Source organism: Pelophylax lessonae (assembly GCF_965119305.1).
Source record: "Pelophylax lessonae genome assembly, chromosome: 3".
Classification (NCBI taxonomy): domain Eukaryota; kingdom Metazoa; phylum Chordata; class Amphibia; order Anura; family Ranidae; genus Pelophylax; species Pelophylax lessonae.
This window is the reverse complement of record NC_138770.1, coordinates 456,908,556-456,931,648: the sequence shown is the minus strand read 5'-3', so window position 1 is coordinate 456,931,648 and position 23,093 is coordinate 456,908,556. Positions and strand designations below refer to the sequence as shown.

The 23,093-nt window shown below is 41.3% G+C and overlaps 1 protein-coding gene across 1 annotated transcript in view; it reads right to left on the bottom strand.

The window, feature by feature from the left end:
* The window catches only part of PLG (plasminogen), a 157,477-nt gene that overhangs the window by 45,268 nt on the left and 89,116 nt on the right, over nucleotides 1-23,093 (bottom strand). The window contains exons 10-14 of the mRNA XM_082251594.1: nucleotides 17,347-17,512; nucleotides 14,628-14,787; nucleotides 12,452-12,622; nucleotides 5,904-6,000; nucleotides 2,374-2,494 (exon numbers count right to left, since the gene is read on the bottom strand). Of these exons, the coding sequence (XP_082107720.1) occupies nucleotides 2,374-2,494; nucleotides 5,904-6,000; nucleotides 12,452-12,622; nucleotides 14,628-14,787; nucleotides 17,347-17,512 (715 nt within the window). The remainder of the gene's footprint in view (nucleotides 1-2,373; nucleotides 2,495-5,903; nucleotides 6,001-12,451; nucleotides 12,623-14,627; nucleotides 14,788-17,346; nucleotides 17,513-23,093) is intronic.

Here is a 23,093-nt window from a genome sequence, read left to right as displayed (position 1 = left end):
GGTTCTGTAACGTTAAAGATGTTTCATAGCTTACCCGTCACCTTCTTCAGAGTGTCAGGAAGATACCCCAACATTTACATTCACATCTTAGTGCACCTTAATTCAATCAGCATGAAATGCGTAAATGTTGATTGTCCAAGAGCAGGATGGGAGGTGTGAAAAATGTTTTTTTTATTGGTTGAGCCAGATGGACTTGTGTTTTTTTTCAACTTGACAAACTAAGTAACTATGTGGAGCCAATATGTTCCAGTTCCAGTTACAATCCTATTGAAAACAACTTTTTTTGCAAAAGGTGTAAAAGAGCCCAGCTACTTCAAAATGGAATAAACCATCTTTAACCGCTTCAATACAGGGCACTTTTACCCACTTCCTGTCCAGGCCAATTTGTAGCTTTCAGCGCTGTCACGCTTTGAATGACAAATGCACGATTATGCAACACTGTACCAAAATGAAATTATAATTTTTTTTTCACACAAATAGAGCTTTTTTTTTTTTGGTGGTATTTATTCACCGCTGGGTTTTTTATTTTTTGCTAAAAAAAAGTTTTTCATAGCTTTTGTCAGAAAATGTTATAAATAAGTAATTTTTTCGTCTTTACTGATGTGTGCTAATGAGGCTGCACTGATGGGCTGCACTGATGAAGTGGCACTGATGAGGTGGCACTGATGGGGCGGAACAAATATGTAGCAATGATGGGCACTGATAGGGGGCACTGATAGGTGGCACTTATGGGCATGGATAGGTGGCACGGATAGGCGGCACTGATGGGCACTGAAAGGCAGCACTGACTTGCATCACTAAGTGCGATGAGACTGGGGCAATGCCATATGGCAGCTAACAGGTGGAAGCCTTTATCACCACATTTCTTCCATAAATTATGTTCTTTCTACCCTGATGATTTTCAACAATTTACACCTTTAGGCTGGCTATACTCTAGTTGAATTTAATATGACCCTATTTGAAGTTTTAAGAACATTTATTCAATTTTCTGATTGTTAGTGGGTCAAACTGACATTTGTTTTCAACTGCAGTGATGTTACATAGTTACATAGTAGTTGAGGTTGAATAAAGACAATAGTCCATCCAGTTCAACCTGTGTAGGTGCGCGTGGCCGTAATCATCTCTCATACCCCTTAATGTTCTGATCCTTGAGATGTACGTCCAAGAGTCTTTTGAAAGTAGCCATACTTCCCGCAGAAACTACCTCTTGTGGTAGAGAATTCCACAATCTTGTAGCCCTAACAGTAAAAAAAAACCTGCGTTGCCTGAGGTCAAAATGCTTCTCCTCTAATCACATTGTATGTCCTCGAGTTCTCATGCAATCCTTGCGGTTGAATAGCTTTTTTTCTATGCTGAGATCACCATTGAGGTATTTATTAATTGCTATCATGTCCCCTCTCAGGTGTCTCTTCTCCAGGGAGAATAAATTAAGCGATTGTAGACGCTCTTCATAATTAAGGTCCTCCAATCCCCTAATTAGTTTAGTTGCCATTCTCTGGACTCTCTCCAGCTCCAACACATCCCTCCTGAGGACTAGCGACCAGAACTGGACAGAATACTCCAGATGCGGTCGGACCAGAGTTTTTGAAGGAGCAGAATAGAACATTTCTCGATCAAATTAATTTTTAACAGTGAATGTGGTTTTTGTTTGGTCCATTTGTTCCAAAATTGAATGTTAAAGCTAATGAAAATTTGCAAAACTTTCATATGAACATTCGTTCAAAAACTACTAGTGTATACCCAGCTTTAGCCATGGAAATTGAGGAACTAAATCCTTTGCAGTCTTCCTTAAACCAACAATAAGATTGTGTACCTAGGACAGGATGAAACCACTTTCAAACCCACCATCCTGCTCTAGGACAGTCAACATTACTGTTTTTAAACACATTTTATGGTGATTGGATTAAGGTGTCCTACTACTAACTAGATATAACATTACCTGGATAAATGAAAACCCTCACAGACTATATCAGGTATGTTACCAGGCAGAGCTCATCAGATGTGTGGTTTTCATTTCTAACAAACAGAGGGTGAGAGTTAAGCCTAGTACACACTGCTAATTGTTTTCTGGGGCTGAATGAAAAAAACCTGACAGTTCAGGTCAGAGCCGCTGTACTAACAATCCGATGTTAGTACAGCGACCTCCACTGCTGTTCTACTGTATTCTGACAGGGGTTGCCCCCCCCCCACAAGAACACTTTGGTCAGTGCTCTCAGCCATTGACTTCTATTGAACCAGCTGATGCTGCCCGACATTCGACCTGTGTGCATGGGGCTTAATGGTCCAGTAATCTGGAAGCACTTGCGCAAACTTTAAAGTTAAAATGTTTTGCAAGCAATTTTCTTGAAATGACAAAAGCAGCGCAACATTTACCTTGTTCGAAGACTGATCTGCCAAGGCCAAGAATTTGGATATGATTCACACCCACCTACAATCCTTCCAAAGCATTTTCTTTGTTTTTTTTTGGGCTTTCCACACTCAATTTCTGTTGAGGCTTAAACAGTAAAATACATTAACATCATATCAGTGGAGGACCAGCACATAACATTTCTTCACTACTTCAGTCCTTTATCTTTGTACTCCGTATGGACTTTAGCAATTACTACATTACCACTATGGGCAAGTTTAATCGGCAAAAACATTGTCATTACTTTACATAACAAAGTAATGCATGCATTGTTTTTTGGTGGACAAACCAAAGACGGCCACAGTTGGTTCGAATCTCGGCCGCTTTAGCAGGGAGTGGCCAAGATTTAAACCATCTATGGGAAGGCTGAATGTACCCAAATCAATCCATTAATGGACTTGGGTACAACTAGCATGTTGGATTTTCGGAATGCAATTATTGCCAGCGGCTAAAGCTGCTAGCAGTAATCACTGTGTTCTCCCGGCAGGGATGGCTCCCTGTGCCCGCCCACAGGGAGAACACAGTTACTCCACAGGAGAGATTCCCCCATCAACACTGACTGTGTTGATGGGGTAATTGAGCTATTTTCTTTCTTTTTTTTCAGCAGTGTGGTTGCAGAAAAGAAAATCTCACCATCTATGGCCTGCCTAAGCTTTCTGATAGCATCATGAACTGTTTAACAAGACTATTCAGTTTGTTGCAGGCTGGCTGGTAAGTTGAGCTGAGAAATGGTTTTTATAGTTGTTTGACATGCATTGCCCTTCCATTTGCTCCTTGCTTTTAAGGCCAGTTATAGGTTGGGGCAGTGGCTGTTTGTTATTTGTTGAGGGGGGCACACTGGTCACCTCTGCTTCCATTGTGATATTTGCAAGGTGTCCAGTGTGCCTTTATGGAGGGGTGGGATCCCTCCAGGCATACCTGCCCTTAATCTAGCCATTGTTATATCTCATAAAATTAGAATATCATCAAAAGCTTAATTTATTTCAGTAATTCAATTCAAAAAGTTAAAACTCATATATTTTATATAGATGCGTTACACACACAGTGATATATTTCCAGCATTTCTTTTTTTTTTTAATTTTGATGATTATGGCTTACAGCTAGTGAAAACCCATATTCAGTAGCTCAGAAAATTAGAATATTACATAAGACCAATAAAAAAAAAAAAAAGGATTTTTTTAATACAGGCATGTTGGCTTGGTGAAAACTATGTCCATCTACAGTATAGTATGCACTCAATACTTGGTTGGGGCTCCTTTTGCATGAATTACTGAATCAATGCAGCATAGCATGGAGGCGATCAGACTGTGGCATTGTTGAGGTGTGATGGAAGCTTAGGTTGCTTTGATATTGGCCTTCAGCTCGTCTGAATTGTTCGGTCTGTTGACTCTCATCTTCCTCTTGGGATGACAATATCCCACAGATTCTCTATGGGGTTTAAGTCAGGCAAGTTTGTCTCTCATCCTCCTCTTGACAATACCCCACAGATTCGGCAGTGTGGCCAGGTGCCAAGTCCTGCTGGAAAATAAAATCAGCATCTCCATAAAGCTGGTCAGCAGAGGGAAGCATGAAATGTTCTAGAATTTCCTGGTAGAAGGCTGCGCTGACTTTGGGCTTGATAAAACACAGTGGACCAACACCAGCAGATGACGGCTTCCCATATCATCACTGACTGTGGAAACTTCACACTGGACCTCATGCAACTTAAATTTTGTGCATCTCCACTCTTCCTCCACACTCTGGGACCTTGATTTCCAAATAAAATGCAAAATTTTCCACAGTCCATGATGATTTGGGAAGCCATGTCATCTGCTGGTGTCGGTCCGTTGAGTTTTATCAAGTCCAAATTCAGCACGACCCTCTACCAGGAAATTCTAGAGCACTTCATGCTTCCCTCTGCTGACCAGCTTTATAGAGATGCTGATTTTATTTTCCAGCAGGACTTGGCACCTGCCCACCCTGCCAAAAGTACCAATACCTGGTTTAATGACCATGGTATCACTGTGCTTGGTTGGCCAGCAAACTTGCCTGACCTAAACCCCATAGAGAATCTGTGGGGTATTGTCAAGAGGAAGATGAGAGACATTTTTCCAGCAGAACTTGGCACCTGTCCACACTGCCTATGTAATGTGAAGGCCTGCCTACTAAATCAATTCAATTTGTATGCAAGGAGGCAGGCCCTTGCAGTTCATAGTTGTGTCATATGTATCATGGACATTTTCAGGGTCTGTATTTGAACCCGAAACCTCTGCTGTGTCGGGCAATGTCGCTTCTTGCTGAGCCACCTGGAATGCTGGACAGTCCCCTGGACAAATACTTATATGATCCTGCCTTGAACCTTGTGTGTCCTGAATCCTGAACTCTTTGCTTCTCCTATGAACTTTCTAATCTAAGCCATGTCTCTGCACTTCTTGTTTGCCAGATTATTGTGCTCTATCCAGCCAGTATCTCGCTTTTGTCTTTCCTACTGCAGTCCATATCTTTAGTACCAGGTTACTGACCCTTGGCTTGTTTCTCGACCATGCTTCAACTTAATCCCAACCTGCAACTACTTGTTACTGACTGTTGGCTTGTTTACTGACTATGCTTCTGTTTGATCCTTACCTGCTATATCCACTACTGGAACCCTGGCTTGCTCACCTCCTGGTGGGGCAATCCTGAGGACCGCAACCTGGTGCTAACATGCAGCTAAACCCATCTCCACCACCAGAAGCTCCGGTGAACACCAGTTGGTACTTAGATTATGCGCTTCAGGTGAGCCTGCATTTATTGATAGAGCGACCTGCTTGTATACCAATCCTGCTGGCCAGTGGGAGTCCCTCTACTGCTATAGCTACAGGTCTCTGAGTCTGACCCCTGACCATAACAGACATTTTATTTTATTGTATCTGTTTGTTTTACTCTGGATAAGTATGTGGTTTTCAGGACCATTAGTGTATATTGCCTAGCAAGAAACCTAACATTTCGACAGCTTGCACCTAAGAAATCAAACAGCCCTACGCTCTCCAAAAGAAAAGCAAAATTGATTTTGTGTGATGATTAGTGATACACAGTTCAACTTTACAGAAACAAAAAGGTATAACACAGCTAACACCAGATTAGTTTGTAAACATTTACTGGAGGAAACTAGAAGAGAAAATGTTCTCAGTTGTAGTGTCCCTAGTCCGATAATATGCTGGTTTGCCCAGGAGAAATGTCAGGAATGGATGAGCACCGACCTGAACTGTAAGAAGACCCCCTTCCTCAATACCATTCCAAAATTATGGTAACCAGGCTTGATCTCACATGACTTCAGTAAATGTCAACTTATGGCAGTTTAAAATGCATATTAGCCAAATGTGCATGAGTAACTGAGGTTTTTTTGCAGCAGCTAAATTAGAACAATGTACATGGATGACATTGATTAATTTTTTTGTAATATCCCACAGACTACCATAAATGATACACCTTCATGTTATCTTGTATAAGTAATAAAATGAGTATGCAGAACATTTACCACAAGCAGGAATTTCACAGTAATCCCAACTGACTGGACCAGGACTTGCTACAAAGCACCAGGGGCCATTTATATCTCCATCAGGGTTCCTGCAGTACTGTGATAAAAAGAAAACACAAAAGTGCATATTAGAGCTAAGTATTTAGTAAACTGGAACGCTAACTACTTTTTAGTATATGATGTAATGATACCCCTTTCACTATAATCACATTTATAAAGATAGTGGCCTATAAAATGACTTTAGTAAAATGCTAATTAAGTGCCAGTGTCTATGGACATGCTTTTGACATCAGTTTGAGATTATTCAGAATTTATTGCAGATACATTATATAGTTGAACTGCTTCAAACTGCTTTTGCAGTCCCATATACTTATATGGGAAGAGAAGCAGTTCTAAAGCAAACAAAATCATATCGATACAGGTCCTAAACCAAATCTTTTTGTTGAAATAATTATAGAAAGAAAAAAGAAACATACTTCGTGGTAGAGGTAAGGGAATGGCGCTGTCTACTGGAAAGTAGTGTAGGTGGTGATATATATATATATATATATATATATATATATATTGTAACAGGAAGTCAGCTAAATCTGGGAATGTAGTCACAGGAAGGAGATACATTTCCACCTGATTTAGAAAGTCCATTAATTAATTTAGGGTGTTGGCTACAGAGCTAGCCAGCAGGAAGTTGAAAGGCCTTCACCTGTTCAGAATGAGGGAGTTAAGGCTCTATAATTTGTTCAGAGAAATTCCTATTGTTTGCTGCCTCCAGAAGCTGTGTCCTGAAGCCATGTGGGCTGGGAGCAGGAGGACAGTCAGCGTGTGCCTCCCGACAGGATGTGTGGGCCTGGGAGAAGACCCCCCGGAGTGATGTGTGCCCGGGACGGTAACCAAGGGTGAATACGTCTCAAAGGTGAGAAGACGAACTGTTGATGTGAAAGAAACAAAGGACTGTGTTGCCCTGTGAAGCTATTATAAAAGGACTATTGAGTGTCCGCTGGAGGACAAGGAAGTCTGCCCGACGGTAGGTTGGAGACAGACACTTAGGCAGGTTCCAGTTGTGAGAAGGTAGCCGCCCACAGAGGCAAGGATTTATTTTCTGTTTTATTTTATTTTGGATGTTTTGCTGCATACAGCCTGGTGAAGAAAACACCATTTAATAAACCACACTGTTTGTTTGCAAGCACTTGTCGGCTACCTCTCTGGGAAAACGCACCCCCCAAGGGGTCATCCACACCCGCCACCGAGCTAATCCCTTACATATGGTGGAGGTATGCAGTGGGCAGAAGCGAAGATCCCTGCAAGGAAGTGCAAATGTTTGATGAACTTTGTCTGGTGCATGAGATTGCACAATCTATGTGTGCAGGAGAGAAGATCCTGACAGAAAAAAAAAAAAAAAAAAAAGTGTTTTAAAGAGACAGGGGTCTCAAAATTTTTTGATGAACTTTGTTGTGTCTGGTGCAAGTGACTGCACAAACTGTGTGCGCAGGAAAAGAGATCCTGCAAGAGAGAGAAAAACTACATGTGTTGAAGAGACAGTGGTCTGAAAATTGTTTGCTGGACTGTGAAAAATTTGTTTGTGGAGTTATTGAAGATGGGGCGGTCCAAACGCCTGAAAAATGCAAAGATAGATGAAATGAGAGACCGGATTCTATGGATGGAGGGGATGTTGCCGTCTGAACCAGCCCCATCCATGCCTAAAGAGAGTCTACTAAAGAGGAAGGTTGTTGTCCCTAGCAACACTGATGAAACTGCTATGGAGACGCAGTGTGCTCAGATGAAAAGTAAACTCAAAATGGAGGAGATGTTGAAACATCTGATTATATCAAATGCAGCTCAACAGCAAGCAAATGCAGCTCAACAGCAGGCAAATGCGGATTTTCAGCAGAGCTTTGCAGCTCAACAAAAGGCTCATCAAGAGAGCATGGCAGGCTGGAAACAGAGACGCCAGCAGCCAATGGAGGCCATCGGTTTGGAGGAAACCGAGTATGTGTGCAGGGCTGAGTTGGATGCCTTGCAACGGAAAATGGAAGAAAAGGAACAAGCCTTGGAATTGCTTAAAATGGAGCATAGAAACTTGCAGGAAACAAATGAACTACTCAAGTCTCATGTGTCACAGTGGGAAGAATCCACTGCTCTTCTTTTGGTCGAGTTGCAAAAACGCAGAGAGACTATAATGGAGAAAGATACCATCCTCATGGAAAAGGAAAGTGAAATTCAGACTTTGCAGAAGCAAAGTATGGCTGATATGTTGGAGTTGCGTAATCAGCTGGAAAAAAGTCTTCAGTCTTTGGGAGCTACAAAAATAGACCTGCAGGAGTCGCAGGAACAGAATGTTGCTCTGGAAGCGACATTGTCTCTCAGCGACAAAGAGAAAAGTGAAAGAGAGGCTAAATTACTGAGTACTGTGTATGAGCTCACTACTTTAAGCAATGTGGTAGATGAATGGCGTGCGGACTGTGAAAGTTGGAAAGGGGAAGCCCAACGTGTCCAGCAGCAGTTAAAGGAGAAAGAAGCCTGTGTGGCAGAATTACATTCTTATTCCCAGATGCTAGCCAATGAGGTGAAGGCTCTTATGCAGGGAAAAGAAGATTGTGAACATAAGAGGGAAAAAGTAGAGGCACAGCTTCTGGAATCGCAAGTCAAGGTGTCAGAAGGTGACCGATTGTGTGCTAAGCTGTCAGAGAAGGCAAACCGACTGCAGGTTGAGTTGGACAATGTTACAAATCAGCTTTCTCAAGCAGACAGCAAATCTAGAGAAATTGCGGAAGATTTTTCTATCTTGGAATCGCAGCTGCAAGACACGCAGGAACTCTTACAGGAAGAGAGGTGTCAAAGGCTGAGTTTTAGCACAAAGCTCAAACAAATGGAAGATGAGAAAAATGGCTTCCTGGAACAATTAAAAGAGGAGGCGGAAGCAAAGAAAAACCTATCAGAGCAAGTCGCAACATTGCAAGCTCAGATAGCGGTTATGAAAAAACGCATGGAAGAAAGCGTTGGTTCATTACAGTGTGTTGAAGATGTGAAAAAGAAGTTTGATCAGATGCTTGGTGAAGAGAAGACTGTGTCTGCAAAATATGCAGAAGAACGCGCACGTGCAGAAACGGAGGTGCGTGATAACGAGAGCAAAGCCCTGTTCTTGGCTCGCTCTTTGGAGGAAGCTCTAGAGTGTAAGGCTGAACTAGAAAGTGTTAAACAGCTGCGTACAGAAATGGAAGAATTGGTCAGCTCCAAGGATGATGTTGTGAAAAGCGTTCAGGAGCTAGAAAAGTCTAAGCGAGCCTTAGAACAGCAAGTAGAAGAGATGAAGATTCCGTTGCAGGAACTGGAAGAGGAATTCCAGGCAACAGAGGATCTGTCCCAAAGAGGGGATAGTGTGCCTGATGCAGTTTTTAAAAGGATCAGTGTTTTGGGGTCTGTCCTGAGTGAGCCTCAGAAATGTGACGACATGTGGCTTGAATCACCCCTTTGGAATAAACCGTTCCTTCAAAAACTTCAAGCATTGGAAAATGTATCATTAGAACTTCAGCAAACAAAGGAGCTGAGTAAGAAATGTGGTGATTTCTCAGTTCAGGCTGAAAACCTAGTGGAGAAAACTAAGGCTGTTGGTGAAAACGTGAAGCAAATGAATAAGTGCCTTTCAGGGAATGTTTCCAAAATGGAACTGGTGAAAGACGGGTGGCAGAAGTTTGATCGTGATCTTGAGATGCATTCCATGTGGAATTCAGATAGAGAAAAAGAACTAGGTGACCTTGAGCGGTCAAATAGTTCAGCAGAAAGTGCATTGAAGAAACCTGTAAAAGAATGTGTTGCAGTTCCATGCTTCTTCACTGATGCAGAGAGGAGGTCTATAATGGATACCACCCAGATCGCTGGGTTCAACTGTGTTGTTGCCTTTGACCCCTATGTTGGTGGAAGGAAAGTTGATGATGTTCTGGTTGGCTACTTCTGTGAAGAGTTTGGCAAGAAATATAAACTGAATATCAAATCAAATAGTAGGCCTTTACTGCGACTCGCTCAGGAGGGCGAAAAGTTTAAGAAGTTGATGAGTGCAAATGCTTCAGATCTGCCTATGAATATGAAATGTTTGAATGATATTGATATCTCTGGGAAAAGGAACAGGGGTCACTTTGAAGAAATGTGTGACAGCCTGTTGTCTCAATTGGAAAATCCTCTGCACAGCATCTTAGAGCAAGCAAAGCTCAAGAAGGAAGATCATTCCCTTTTACAACAAAAAGTCAATGATTGTGTACAGCTGTATGGAGAGGCAACTCAAGTCACAGAGGGATGTCAAGAGTCCCTACTTGGAACAAAGCTTAGTGAAGCAAAGGTTCTCAAAGTTTTGTGGAAAACATTTATGGATTGCAGAGAGAGGCGTCTTAAGAATGTTGAAGACATTAAGACTAGCCCAATTGAGTTGCCTATGGATCACAGTCCTCCGTGGTGGATTGGACAGACGGTTATGAGGGACAAGCTGTCTGACATTTATGAGAAAGCTGTCAATGAAGATGACAGAAACGAGAAGGAGCGAAATGATGCCAAAAATGCAGTTGAAGAATGTGTATATGAGATGAGAGACAAACTGTGTGGCATTTATGAGAAATCCGTCAATGAAGATGACAAAACAGTTTCATCCGGAAGCTTGAGGATAATAGGAGGCTTATCAGTGAGTCAGCAGTGCTTGACACATGCGTGCCTGGAAATCTGTGTCCCAACCCTAGGGTTGAAACAAGAGGGGGGGGTATGTAACAGGAAGTCAGCTAAATCTGGGAATGTAGTCACAGGAAGGAGATACATTTCCACCTGATTTAGAAAGTCCATTAATTAATTTAGGGTGTTGGCTACAGAGCTAGCCAGCAGGAAGTTGAAAGGCCTTCACCTGTTCAGAATGAGGGAGTTAAGGCTCTATAATTTGTTCAGAGAAATTCCTATTGTTTGCTGCCTCCAGAAGCTGTGTCCTGAAGCCATGTGGGCTGGGAGCAGGAGGACAGTCAGCGTGTGCCTCCCGACAGGATGTGTGGGCCTGGGAGAAGACCCCCCGGAGTGATGTGTGCCCGGGACGGTAACCAAGGGTGAATACGTCTCAAAGGTGAGAAGACGAACTGTTGATGTGAAAGAAACAAAGGACTGTGTTGCCCTGTGAAGCTATTATAAAAGGACTATTGAGTGTCCGCTGGAGGACAAGGAAGTCTGCCCGACGGTAGGTTGGAGACAGACACTTAGGCAGGTTCCAGTTGTGAGAAGGTAGCCGCCCACAGAGGCAAGGATTTATTTTCTGTTTTATTTTATTTTGGATGTTTTGCTGCATACAGCCTGGTGAAGAAAACACCATTTAATAAACCACACTGTTTGTTTGCAAGCACTTGTCGGCTACCTCTCTGGGAAAACGCACCCCCCAAGGGGTCATCCACACCCGCCACCGAGCTAATCCCTTACAATATATATATATATATATAGACAGGAAAAGTGTGTACAATGGATATAAGAAAGTATACAAATTTATTGAGCCAATGAATATAATAAAGTGACCATTGGTTCAATTAATTTGTATTTATTTGTATTTTATTGAGTACTCTGCACCTCTATTGCGTTTTACCAATTTCGGATATTTGCCACTACTTATTCATTTTAGCACTTTATTGGTATTTATTGCACTTATATTTCACCACACGTCATATTTTAGCCCATTGCATTTTAGTTATTGTGCTATTTATTGTTCATCTTTGTGTATTTATATCTCTTATATCCATTGTACACACATTTCCTGTCTATATCATATATATATATCACCACCTACACTACTTTCCAGTAGACAGCGCCATTCCCTTACCTTTACCTTTACATTTTGATATAGCTTTTGGCTAAATTTCAGGGAAGCTGCAGCCTACTCACACATCCATAATATATTCTTTAGCGCGGAGTCCAACACCTTTATACTTCGTAGTAGAGCATCTAAGCCAGTGTTTCACTTTTTTCAGTCAAGGCACCCTTTAAAATTATAGACAATCTCAAGCCACCCTTTAAAATTATGGATGATCTCAAGTCACCGCATTCCAAAATGTAAAAAACTATTCTAATAATTTTACATAATGCGGCAGCATCGTTACACGTAGGACACCCAACATTAGAGGTGATTCATTCTTCCAAAGTAAAGACACTTTTGCACACTAGTACCGACTAGTATTCCAGTGTTTCTCCTCTCTGTCTCTCTGGTAATAAGACCCTAGTGTTGATGGAGAGGGGCAGGGGTGGGTCAAACAAGGATGTTGTGCAGGCAATCAATGCCCTTTTTATCAACACTGATGATATCACAGGTTGTTAGGATGCCGGTGGCTAGAAGGTTAAAATTGTGCACAATAAAAACCTGTGGATTTGTGTAACTAAAAGGCAAGCTTGATCCACCTGCTGGCTACCAAAAAATTATCAAAAATGTTATACACAACACACACACACTTGTAGGCACTTTATTTTGTAGTCACACATGTATTCTACTTTTAGTATAAAATATTACATTATCATTATCTGATGATGTAATTCTCAAACAAGCTTACATTTTTATCCAATCCAGCATCTGGGTGACTTATTGGTGTAAAACTGTTGTGTGGATGAGGTGTCTGGGAGCTCCATTCTTGACAGGTATAGCCTTTAACAGTGACCGATCTTGTACCACGATAATCTTGACCTTTACCAATAACACAATCTGACAGAAAAATTGAATTAAGCTAATTAGCATTCTATTGAACTACTGGATTTTGTTTTGTGTGTTGCTCCCAAATTAGGACTTTTCATTGGTTGGGTTCCCTGGGTATTTTAAATTAAAATAAAATGTAATGCATGCATGGTCATATTTTACATTTGAATCCTGATTTGAAATAAAAAGAGTAGATTCTTACTAAATTGTACCAGAAATGTAAAGTGTCAACATAGAAAGGTACAGTATCTCTGTAGCCCTTTATAGCACCATAGGAGCTCTAAGGGACCTGCACTAACATTCTGCTGATACTTTCGTCATTAGAATTTCAATACAGATTCATTTCCAAAACACTCTTACATGTAACTGTGAATAAACTAACCATCTTAAAGTGCACTACTTTGGAAATATCTCTTTTAACATATGAGGGCCTATTTATAAAGATTAGTGAATACTCTTTTTTTTTCTTTTTCAAAACAAAGCAGCCAATTTCACCCTATGATCTCTTATATTTTTAAATTAGTTTGTAGGTAGCTATTTTACCACTAGGTGGCTTTGTACAAGATGAGTGTCTGGTTACAGTGTGTAGTGTCCTCAGGTACTAGTCCCTCTTTAGGGCGAGCCCTCCAACAGTGATTTCAGGGTGAGACAGCACCCATATATGTCAGGTAGGGAGGGGAATAGTTAGTCTTTGGGCATGGGAGCTGAACACCCCCGCACCTATGAGGATGTAGCCAGCCCTCATAGTTCCTGGACAGGGCAAGAGACCATGTGGTCCTGTACTCAGAAGGAGCCGGCTGTAATATTTCCGTCCCTTATGAAGGTGGGGGCTATAGTGGATTAAAAAAGGCCTTTTAGGCTAGGTCGGCAAGCAAGTGACTCTAAAAGAGCACAGTCCTATGAGCACTAATGACCCCTGGGCAGAGGAGAGGTGGTAAGGGAGTTGGCTGCTGAGGTGCTACACATGCTTTCACTTGTGACTACTGTGGACTGTCCACTAAATACCAATGGCACAATGTAATGTTAAGTGACTCTGGAATGCATGTCCTCATGATGTGACTGTAATGCAGTTTCATGAACACCACCAGTAACATCCTTGGGGATACAAAGGTCTATGGCAGAACTAGGAGGAACAGTGTTCTAAGGAAAGGAAAGTGTTCTAACAATGGGCTGGAGTGGGGTAGGGATTTGTGTTTTGGCACCAGATTCAACCAACCACAAAGCCCCTCTTACATTTATATGCGCAAATCCATTGAAATACAGAGGATTTGTGTTCCCAGATTCTTTCAACTAAAAATAATGGATTGTTTGATTTAGGGGGGCTTTCATAAAAAAAAGAAGTCCATATAAAATTTCATAGTTTTCTGCTAAATAGATTTCATTTTTTTTCCCCTCTGTTAGAATATGATGGAATTAAAAGGGTTGTGGATGCAGCATTGTTAGTCATTTTTCCTCTAGCTTTAGATAGAGTAGGGGAAGTTTAACATCTTTAATATTTTTGTTTTTAGGTTTTTTGTTTTTTTTTTACTGTCTGTGTCCCACAGGGAAAATTTTCCTTCACTTTAGCATTCCCAGACAAAAATAAAAACATTTTCAGTTATAAAGAAAACCTCTTAACCTTTATCTAAATGTCAGCAATTGTTAGTGATTACAGGTTTAATATTTTTCCTTCATAGAACCGGTTGTACAATCTGTAAATCTACCTTTACGGCCCATTTACATCAGTGCCCTGCAGTAAAATATGGTACCGCATAGTGCGGTGATTTGTGTTGCAGTGCACTGTAGTAATAAAAAAAATAAAAAGACAGTAGCGATTTTTGCCGCATTGGGACCAAGTCAAAATAAATGAACTACAATAACACAGCCTGCTGCAGTGCACAATAAAGCATGTTATGGGTCATGCATTACCTTACTGCAATTGTGAATTGAAAACAAGTATTTTTCAATGCAAAAATAATGCATGCTTTAGCACATGGGTGTGTTTTATAAAGTAACAGAATTGGGCTGTTGGTTTTCTTGCCTGGACTGCTGGATACTAGAGTAGGCTTTGTTGTCTGTACAGGTTTCTGCTCTATAAGTGGTACATCGGTGCATTTCTTCAGGTTACAATACTCCCATCGTACACTAGGCTCTGTGGTATAACACCATGGGCTTTTGTCGTTATCTGGATTCCTGCAGTAATTATTTTCCAGTCCCCTGCAAATATAAATGTAAGGTATATGATTCCATTTCTTTTAGTCTGAGTAAAATATTGTGGGCTTAATTCACATTTTCCTCTTAACATTTGAGATAAAATAACTCATAGCTTTTTTTCAAACATTGTTTTTTGCAATTCACAAAAAAACACTACTAACAATAAGCATAATAATAACTAACTAATAAGCATAATAATAACTAACAAGAGTTATTTCATCAAAATGTGAGGTATTTTACTCTTGAAACCACTCGGTATTTTATCTCATGATGTGATATCCTGTGGGATGAATACATTAGAGAAGGATTAAAACCTTTGAGATTTTTTAGTGCTAATAAAGAGGTAACATGTCTTAAACCGTAGAAATATGCAGCATATGTATTAATACAAAAGAAAAAAGGTGAATAGAATACCAGTCAAAGGGAAGCTGTATTCACAGGATACACATGGTGTCTCAAAAACAAGTTAAATTAAGTAAATACATACAAAATTATCTTTTTACTGTAAGTCCTGGTTCACACATTTGCGATAAAGGAACCCTGCAAATCCACTGCGGGTTCCCACATCGCACTCGACTCGCAGGCAGTTTACACTCCCATATGTGAATCGCTGGTGATGTCAATACAAAGTTAACGACATCCCCAGAGCAGTTCGCATATCGCAATGCAAACTGTCAGTTCAAAACATGAATTGGATCGCATAGGTGTGAACACCCATGTGATCCGATCCTGGTGCAGACCAAAAAAGGGTCCTGTGCAACTTTGTTCCCAATGCGGTGCAAATTCAGCCATACAATCTGTATCGCTATAGTGTGAACCGGCACTATCGCTATAGTGTGAACCGGCACTAAATGTCAAATATTGAATTGAAATAGTATCACTATAGTGTGAACCGGCACTAAATGTCAAATATTGAATTGAAATATCGCTATAGTGTGAACCGGCACTAAATGTCAAATATTGAATTGAAATAGTATCACAAATCATATATATAAATACTCTTCTTCCACCAATAAAAAAGACAACTTTCATTAAGGAGATTTCCCTTCACTTCTGTCACATAGCCAAAACAGGAAGTGAGAGGAAAACTATACAAATTAAAAGAATCACTTGGGGCTTCCCAGGTCACCAGAACTAGTGTCCCATTGGAAGATTTCCCCTCTTACTTTTCTGGGGAGAACCCAAAATGTGGAATTTTATTTCACTTTAAATGATAATGGTAAAAAAGACAAACAGAGAGAGTTATTCTCCCTAACGGGGACACTGACAGCAATAAAACCTGACAGGGGGTCTAATTCATCTCCCCTCTATCTAAAACTAAAAAAAAAATAAAATTGTCTGGGAAAGTATGAGCAGATCCGCCCGCTTGTGTAAACAAAGCAGGCGGATCTTCTCTGTGACAGACAGGGAGAGATCACAGAAATCAGCATAGCTGAACCTGTGATCTCTGTCTCTGTCACAGAACCCTCTCCCCCCACACACGTCAGTAAGCATGAGGCATACATTTAACCCCTTGATCACCAACAGTGTCATTATTATAGTAACAGTGCATATTTTTAGCACTGATTGCTGTAGTAATAGCACTGGTACCCCCCCAAAAGTGTCAAAAATGTCAGTTAGGGGTCCGATCTGTCCGCTGCAATGTCGCAGTCCTGCAAAAAAAAAAAAAATCACAGATTGCCGCCATTACTAGTAAAAAAAAAAAAAACAATAAAAATGACAAATCTTTCCCGAAGTTAGTAAACACGATTAATTTTGCGCAAAACAATCAAAATACACTTATTGCGTTTTTTTTTTTACCAAAAATATGTAGCAGAAAGCAAATTGGCCTAAAATGTAAAAAAATTTTGATTTATACATTTTTTTTTCGGGAATGTTATATAGCAGAATGTGAAAAATATTATATTATATATTTTTTTCTAAATTCTAAAAATTAAAAATTGTGATAAAAATACCACCAAAAGAAAGCTCTATTTGTGGGAGAAAAAAAAGGATGTAAATTTAATTCGGGTACAGCATTGCATGCTTGCACAATTGTCCGTTAAACTAATGCTGAATCGCAAAATATGGCCTGGTCAGGAATGGGGGGGGTAAAATCTTCCGGTCTTAAAGTGGATAAAAATACACTCATCGAGAATTTTTTTGTCAAAGACATGTAGCTAAATACATTTTGGCCTAAATATATGACAAAAATGTAATATATTGGATATTTTTTAACAGTCAAAGTAGAAAATGTAACTTTTTCGCAAAATGTTTGCTCTTTTTTTATTAATTTTGCAAAAAAAAAAAGCGCAGAGGTGATCAAATACCACCAAAAGATAGCTCTGTTTGTGGGGAAAAAAGGACCTAAATTTAGTTTGGGTACAGCATTGCATGACCGCGCAATTGTCAGTTAAATTTGCGCAGTGCCAAGTTGAAAAAAGTGGCCTGGTCATTGAGCAGTCAAATCTTCCAGCGCTAAAGTGGTTAATCAGCGGCTGTTAGTTCTATCACCACTGAGCACATATTCTCCTTCATCCATCATTTTTGTTTATCCTCTATAATATTGTCAGCATCACTTACGCATTTGGAAGTTTTTCAGGTGTCTTGGAATGTTGATGTGGCACTTGGGAGCTCCAGGGCTGACATCTTTTACCAGAAATAGTTATGTAAGTTGTGCCTCGGTAATCTCCTCCATTTCCTTCATAACATTCTGAAACTGTTGTAGGTGTTGTCGGCTTAGGTATAACTGTAAATAAAAAATGTAATTACTTTTCTTTATTTAAATGAATATGTTCTACTATGCACTGTAGAAAGCATTCATATGGTAAATATTCAAGCTCTAGATTGCAACACACTTACCCGCACACTTTGTCACCTACTTACTATTGGTCCCTCAATATGATTCGACTTCGAAAAGAGGAAGACCAGGGCTTAAGTTTCAGAGAAGTGGAACTTGCCTTGCTAAATGCCCCAGTTTACCCAAAGCCACCAATAATACATCTAAAGTTATTTGTAGCTGCCTATAGGCACCTGCTTTGTACTCTCCCCTCCAGTTTGCTAAGCACATTTTTACTTTAGAAATCAAACTCCTTTCATAGTAGTAAACTGTTACGTACAATTATAGTGGGAGAACCTTTCAAAGTTGGTAAGTTTAATCAAAGACACCAGTTCAACCTGAGTGTGTGTGTTACTTGCTACCATTTTCAATATCACTGTATATTGTGTTTGCTAAGAAACAAATCTAAAGGCTTTTTGAACTTATCTACACTCCCGCTGACAACACTAAATATGTAAGGGGTTTCCAAATTCTTAAAGTTCTACAGTAAAGGCCCTTTAATTCCACATATATCAAACACAAGGCCCGCAGGCCAAATTTGGCCCACCAGGCCTTGCAATGTGGACTACTCACCCAGTTTTGTAGCTGGATCATGGCAAAACTCTATTCCACCACCTCAGATTCTCACCCTCTACTCCCCACTGTCACTTATAAACACTGAAGCCTTTCTGTGTTGCACACTATGCACCCCTGAACTCTGCACTCTGTACATAGCGCACCCCAAAACAATAGATACATTGTCTTACAGATACAACTGGCCTTTTGAGGGAAACCATACTGCTGATGTAGCCTGTGATAAAATAGAGTTTTACACCCCTGCCTTACGCAGTTCAGACTCAGTTTCTTCTCATTCAACTGTGGTGCTTAATTATGTATCATGTATTTTGTAATTGTTTTATTTGACATATTTATGGGTAAAGATGACAAGGGTAGCATATGCCATTAAGTAATTCCAAGTCCTCTTGACATCATTTCCTGATAGCCCATATAAATTTTCCCGTCAGGTTGCCATGTGACTTTGAAAAAGTGGCAAGACCACAAAAAACATTGTCATGGCAACTGTTCTGCTTGTGGTTCAAGTCTGCTTCCTGTGAGTATTATGGCTTCTTCCTAGCCTTCTGCCGTTCCTGTGAGGCTATTTCCTGCCCAACCGTGTGTCATTTCCACTGCGCCGTCTTCTTGGAATCTTCTGTACAATCTCTCCACACTGAACATCATCTCTCTAGCTGATTCTGGCCTCTTCCTTGGAGTCACCTGTTTATCCAGCCATTCTTGTGGTGCTCATATGCTATTACTGTCACCTTTACAGTGTCACAGTGAGCTTTTTCCCACAGCATCATTTATGCCAAAGAGCCATTTTTTGTCTTTATGTGCTCAATAAAACTTTTCTAATGGATACTGTGGATACATGTCTTAGGCCCCTTTCACAAATACGGTCCGATCAGATCCGCCTGTCAGTTTTTCAGGCAGACCTGATCAGATGCCCCATCCACATCTCCACTGACACCTGCTGCCATCCAATTCAATCCTGTCTGTCAAATCCGGACGGATGGAAACCCTATTTTCCATCCGTCTGGCAGATGGGATCGGATGAGAGCGGACAAGCGGTCCATTCCCACCAGATTCCCCCATAGAGGACAATGGGGATCTGACAGCTCCATCTCCGCACATGGAGCGGAGACTGAGCTGTCATTCGCCTGCTCAGCAGGGATCGGCGGATCGATCCCCCGCTGAGCAGAACAGAGTCAGGTGTGAAAGGACCATTATTTGGTTTAATGTAAATATGAAAAGAACTACTGCGCTTACTATCTGAGTATAGTTCTATATATCAATAGAATCTATGATTCACAAGGGTAAAGAAAGAAGTCCAAATATAATATAAAGTGTCCAAATCAGAATGTGAGATCCGTGTTTGAAGAAAAAAGTTACTGTGTTCCAAAGTGAAAAAAGGAGTGAAAAAGGAGGGATCACCATCGAAAAGGAAAACCCATTGATTTAGCTCTTCTCTATTTATTGCGCCCATTTGAATTCGCTTGTGATCACAATTTGAATGCTCGTTATTTCCATGGAAAATGTAAGCGTTCTACCTTTTTAATAAAGAAACAATTTTTGATGTTATTACACTATGTGGAGCTTTTCTGTTTTTTTGGAACACAGGAACTTTATTTTTCAAACACGATGTCACATTCTGATTTGGACACTTTACATTATATTTGGACTTCTGTCTTTACCCTTGTGAATTTGTGCACTGTCGTAGATTCCATCGATATATTGAATTATACTCAGATATAGACTACGAGATTTTAATATATTTCCATAAGTTTGCACGATGCACTTTAGCCTTTTATGATTGGAATGTTATTAGGGGATGTCATACATGGTTTATCATAATTTATGATTTTAGTATAATTATGTGTTATCATTAGGGATGAGCTTCGAGTTCGATTCGAACGAAAGTTCGACTTGAACATTCCCTTTTCGCTCGTTCATCGAATGACGAACAAATGTGCTTCTTTGCAGGAAATTTGAGCGCCCGCATCCATAATGTGCGACGCATGCAGTGCATCATGTGATTGGCCAAAGCATGCACCCTGACCTCCATGCTTTGGCCAATCTAATCATCTCCGCCATGATTGGACAAAGGCAGGCTGCCTTTAGCCAATCATGGCTCAGGGGCTATGTACATGCCCCACACTATATAAAGGCTGCTCGCACAGCCGCAGCGTGTAGTGTGAGTGTGCGGGCGTCGAGATAACAAGTGATTGAGACAGGGAGAGGAACGAGATTAAGGTAGGGAGAGAACAGTCATTTGCAATTTATCAGACAGTGCAGCATAGTCTATTTCGAGACATTGCTAGCAGTGAGTAAGGCAGGGAGAGAGATATGTGCTTTTTATAAGTTAAGAGATCAGATAGGGAAATATACTCAGTAGTGCAGTATATACCATAGACCATATACCATATATACCAGCCTATTGCTTTACAGCACAGAACTCCACAGGTGTAGGGTGCTGCAAACTCCCCGTGGGTTTCAAAAAGTTCATTAGTTTGGGCTTTTTTCAGCACATGTGCAGTAGACCGCAGCGTTGCTGTTTGCAACATCTGTCTGAAGCGGATCAAGCATGGCTAGAACACCAGCACCACATGCTTGACAAGGCATATGACGACCTGCCATGCAATCCATTGGCAACAGCACCTGAAAGAGCCACAAGTTTAAAACAAGCATACTTCACCTTGCTCCTCATCTGGGATCTCTAACCCTAATACAGGACTCAAAATTTTAAGTCCTGAGCTACTAGCCAGGCCTTAAGAGTTACTCGCCACTTGTTGCCCCACCCAAACCCTACCCTGCACCTAAACACGCCCTCGTAAATATCTCATAAAATTACACTGTTAAATGTTTTATTCAGAATTAAGTTACAAAAATAAATATTAACAACAACAACCGAGAGAGAGAGGGTTCAACAGAGAGAGAGGGGGTTTGACAGAGAGAGACAAGGGGGGGGGGGTTGACAGAGAGAGGGGGTGACAGGGAGAGAGAGGGGGCTGACATGGGGAGAGAGGCAAAGGGGGTGACAGGGAGAGAGAGGGGGCTGACACGGAGAGAGGCAAAGGAGGTGACACAGAGAGAGGGAGAGAGGGGGGTGACACAGAGAGAGGGAGAGAGGGGGGTGACACAGAGAGAGGGGGTGACACAGAGAGAGGGGGGTGACACGGAGAGAGAGAGAGGGTGGGTGACACAGAGAGGGAGAGAGGGGGTGACACAGAGAGAGGGAGGTGACACAGAGAGAGGGAGAGGGGGGGTGACACAGAGAGAGGGGGGTGACACGGAGAGAGGGGGGTGACACAGAGAGAGAGAGAGAGAGGGTGGGTGACACAGAGAGAGGGGGTGACACGGAGAGAGGGGGGTGACACGGAGAGAGGGGGGTGACACGGAGCGAGAGAGAGGGTGGGTGACACGGAGAGAGGGGGGTGACACGGAGAGAGAGAGAGGGTGGGTGACACGGAGGGAGAAAGGGGGGGGTGACACTGAGGGAGAAAGGGGGGGTGACACAGAGGGAGAGAGAGAGAGAGGGGGTGACAGAGAGAGATAGAGATGGTGTAGAAATACCACTATAAATAGACTATAAATTATAGACTGTTGTGTGATCCTCTGCGCTTAAAGGTCAAAGAAAAAATATATAGATAAATCAATATCACAAATGCTGCTACTTAATAGAATCAATAAGAGTCCATCAAAAGTCCATTAAACTTGAAGTACATGGAGCAGGAGGAAACTGTTCATCCATAAAGGGTCACTAGTGTAGGTTTATAGGGAACACAATTGCTTGCCACCACCAATGTGCCGGGAGTAATATAGCTGGATTTTAGACTCACCAGAAATAGATGCTTCCCCACTTTCATGGAGCATACGCCCATACGGCGTCCACATTGTTTACTAGCAACAAGGGAGAGGAGCCCCGAGTGACTGATCTACCCAGTGTGGAACCATAAGCGGTTACCGGTGTCTCCTGAGCCCCATTCTTGGAGTTCTATATATTTCTTTCATGTGCAAAGCAATCTGCCAAAAGTGAGTGTGATATTTGAAGTTTTATGAATAAATTTTATGTTTGAAACGGTATCACGCTATTGGAGGCTTTCTGTTTTTGTCATCCATATACACTGGTTGAGAGGAGTTGTCGGCAGTATATCAGGGGATCTGGATCAGAGAAACCATTATTGTATCACATGCTATATGTGCCTGTTCCATAAAAGTGGGGAGGCATTTATTTCTGGTGAGTCTAAAATCCAGCTATATTACTCCCGGCACATTGGTGGTGGCAAGCAAGGGTGTTTCCTATAAACCTACACTAGTGACCCTTTATGGATGAACAGTTTCCTCCTGCTCCATGTACTTCAAGTTTAATGGACTTTTGATGGACTCTTATTGATTATATTTTATTTTATTTATGCATTCATCTTATGCATTTACTTGTCTGTGAAGTTTATATTTATAATTGTTTGGTTTATTATATTTTCATTGTGGTACATCAGCACCCGCAGTGATTCAATTGAACCTATTGTATGAATGGTAAGAGGTTACCACCATCCCTGCGCTACTGAAATTTTAGTCAGAAAGACCTAGAGTTTTTTGATGAATTTCAATTCTACAGAGATAGAGATGGGGTGAAACAGAGAGAAAGAGAGGGGGTATAACAGAGAGAAAGAGAGGGGGTGACAGGAAGAGTGAGAGGAAGATGACAGGGACAGAGAGGAAGATGACAGGGACAGAGAGAAAGATGACAGGGACAGAGAGGAAGATGAGGGGGTATAACAGAGAGAAAGAGAGGGGGTGACAGGAAGAGTGAGAGGAAGATGACAGGGAAAGAGAGGAAGATGACAGGGACAGAGAGGAAGATGACAGGGACAGAGGAGGGGGGGGGGGGTGACAGGGTAGGGAGGAGTAAGTCCGGTCACAGTGCTCATCTTACTCACTCAGTCAGAGATGTTCA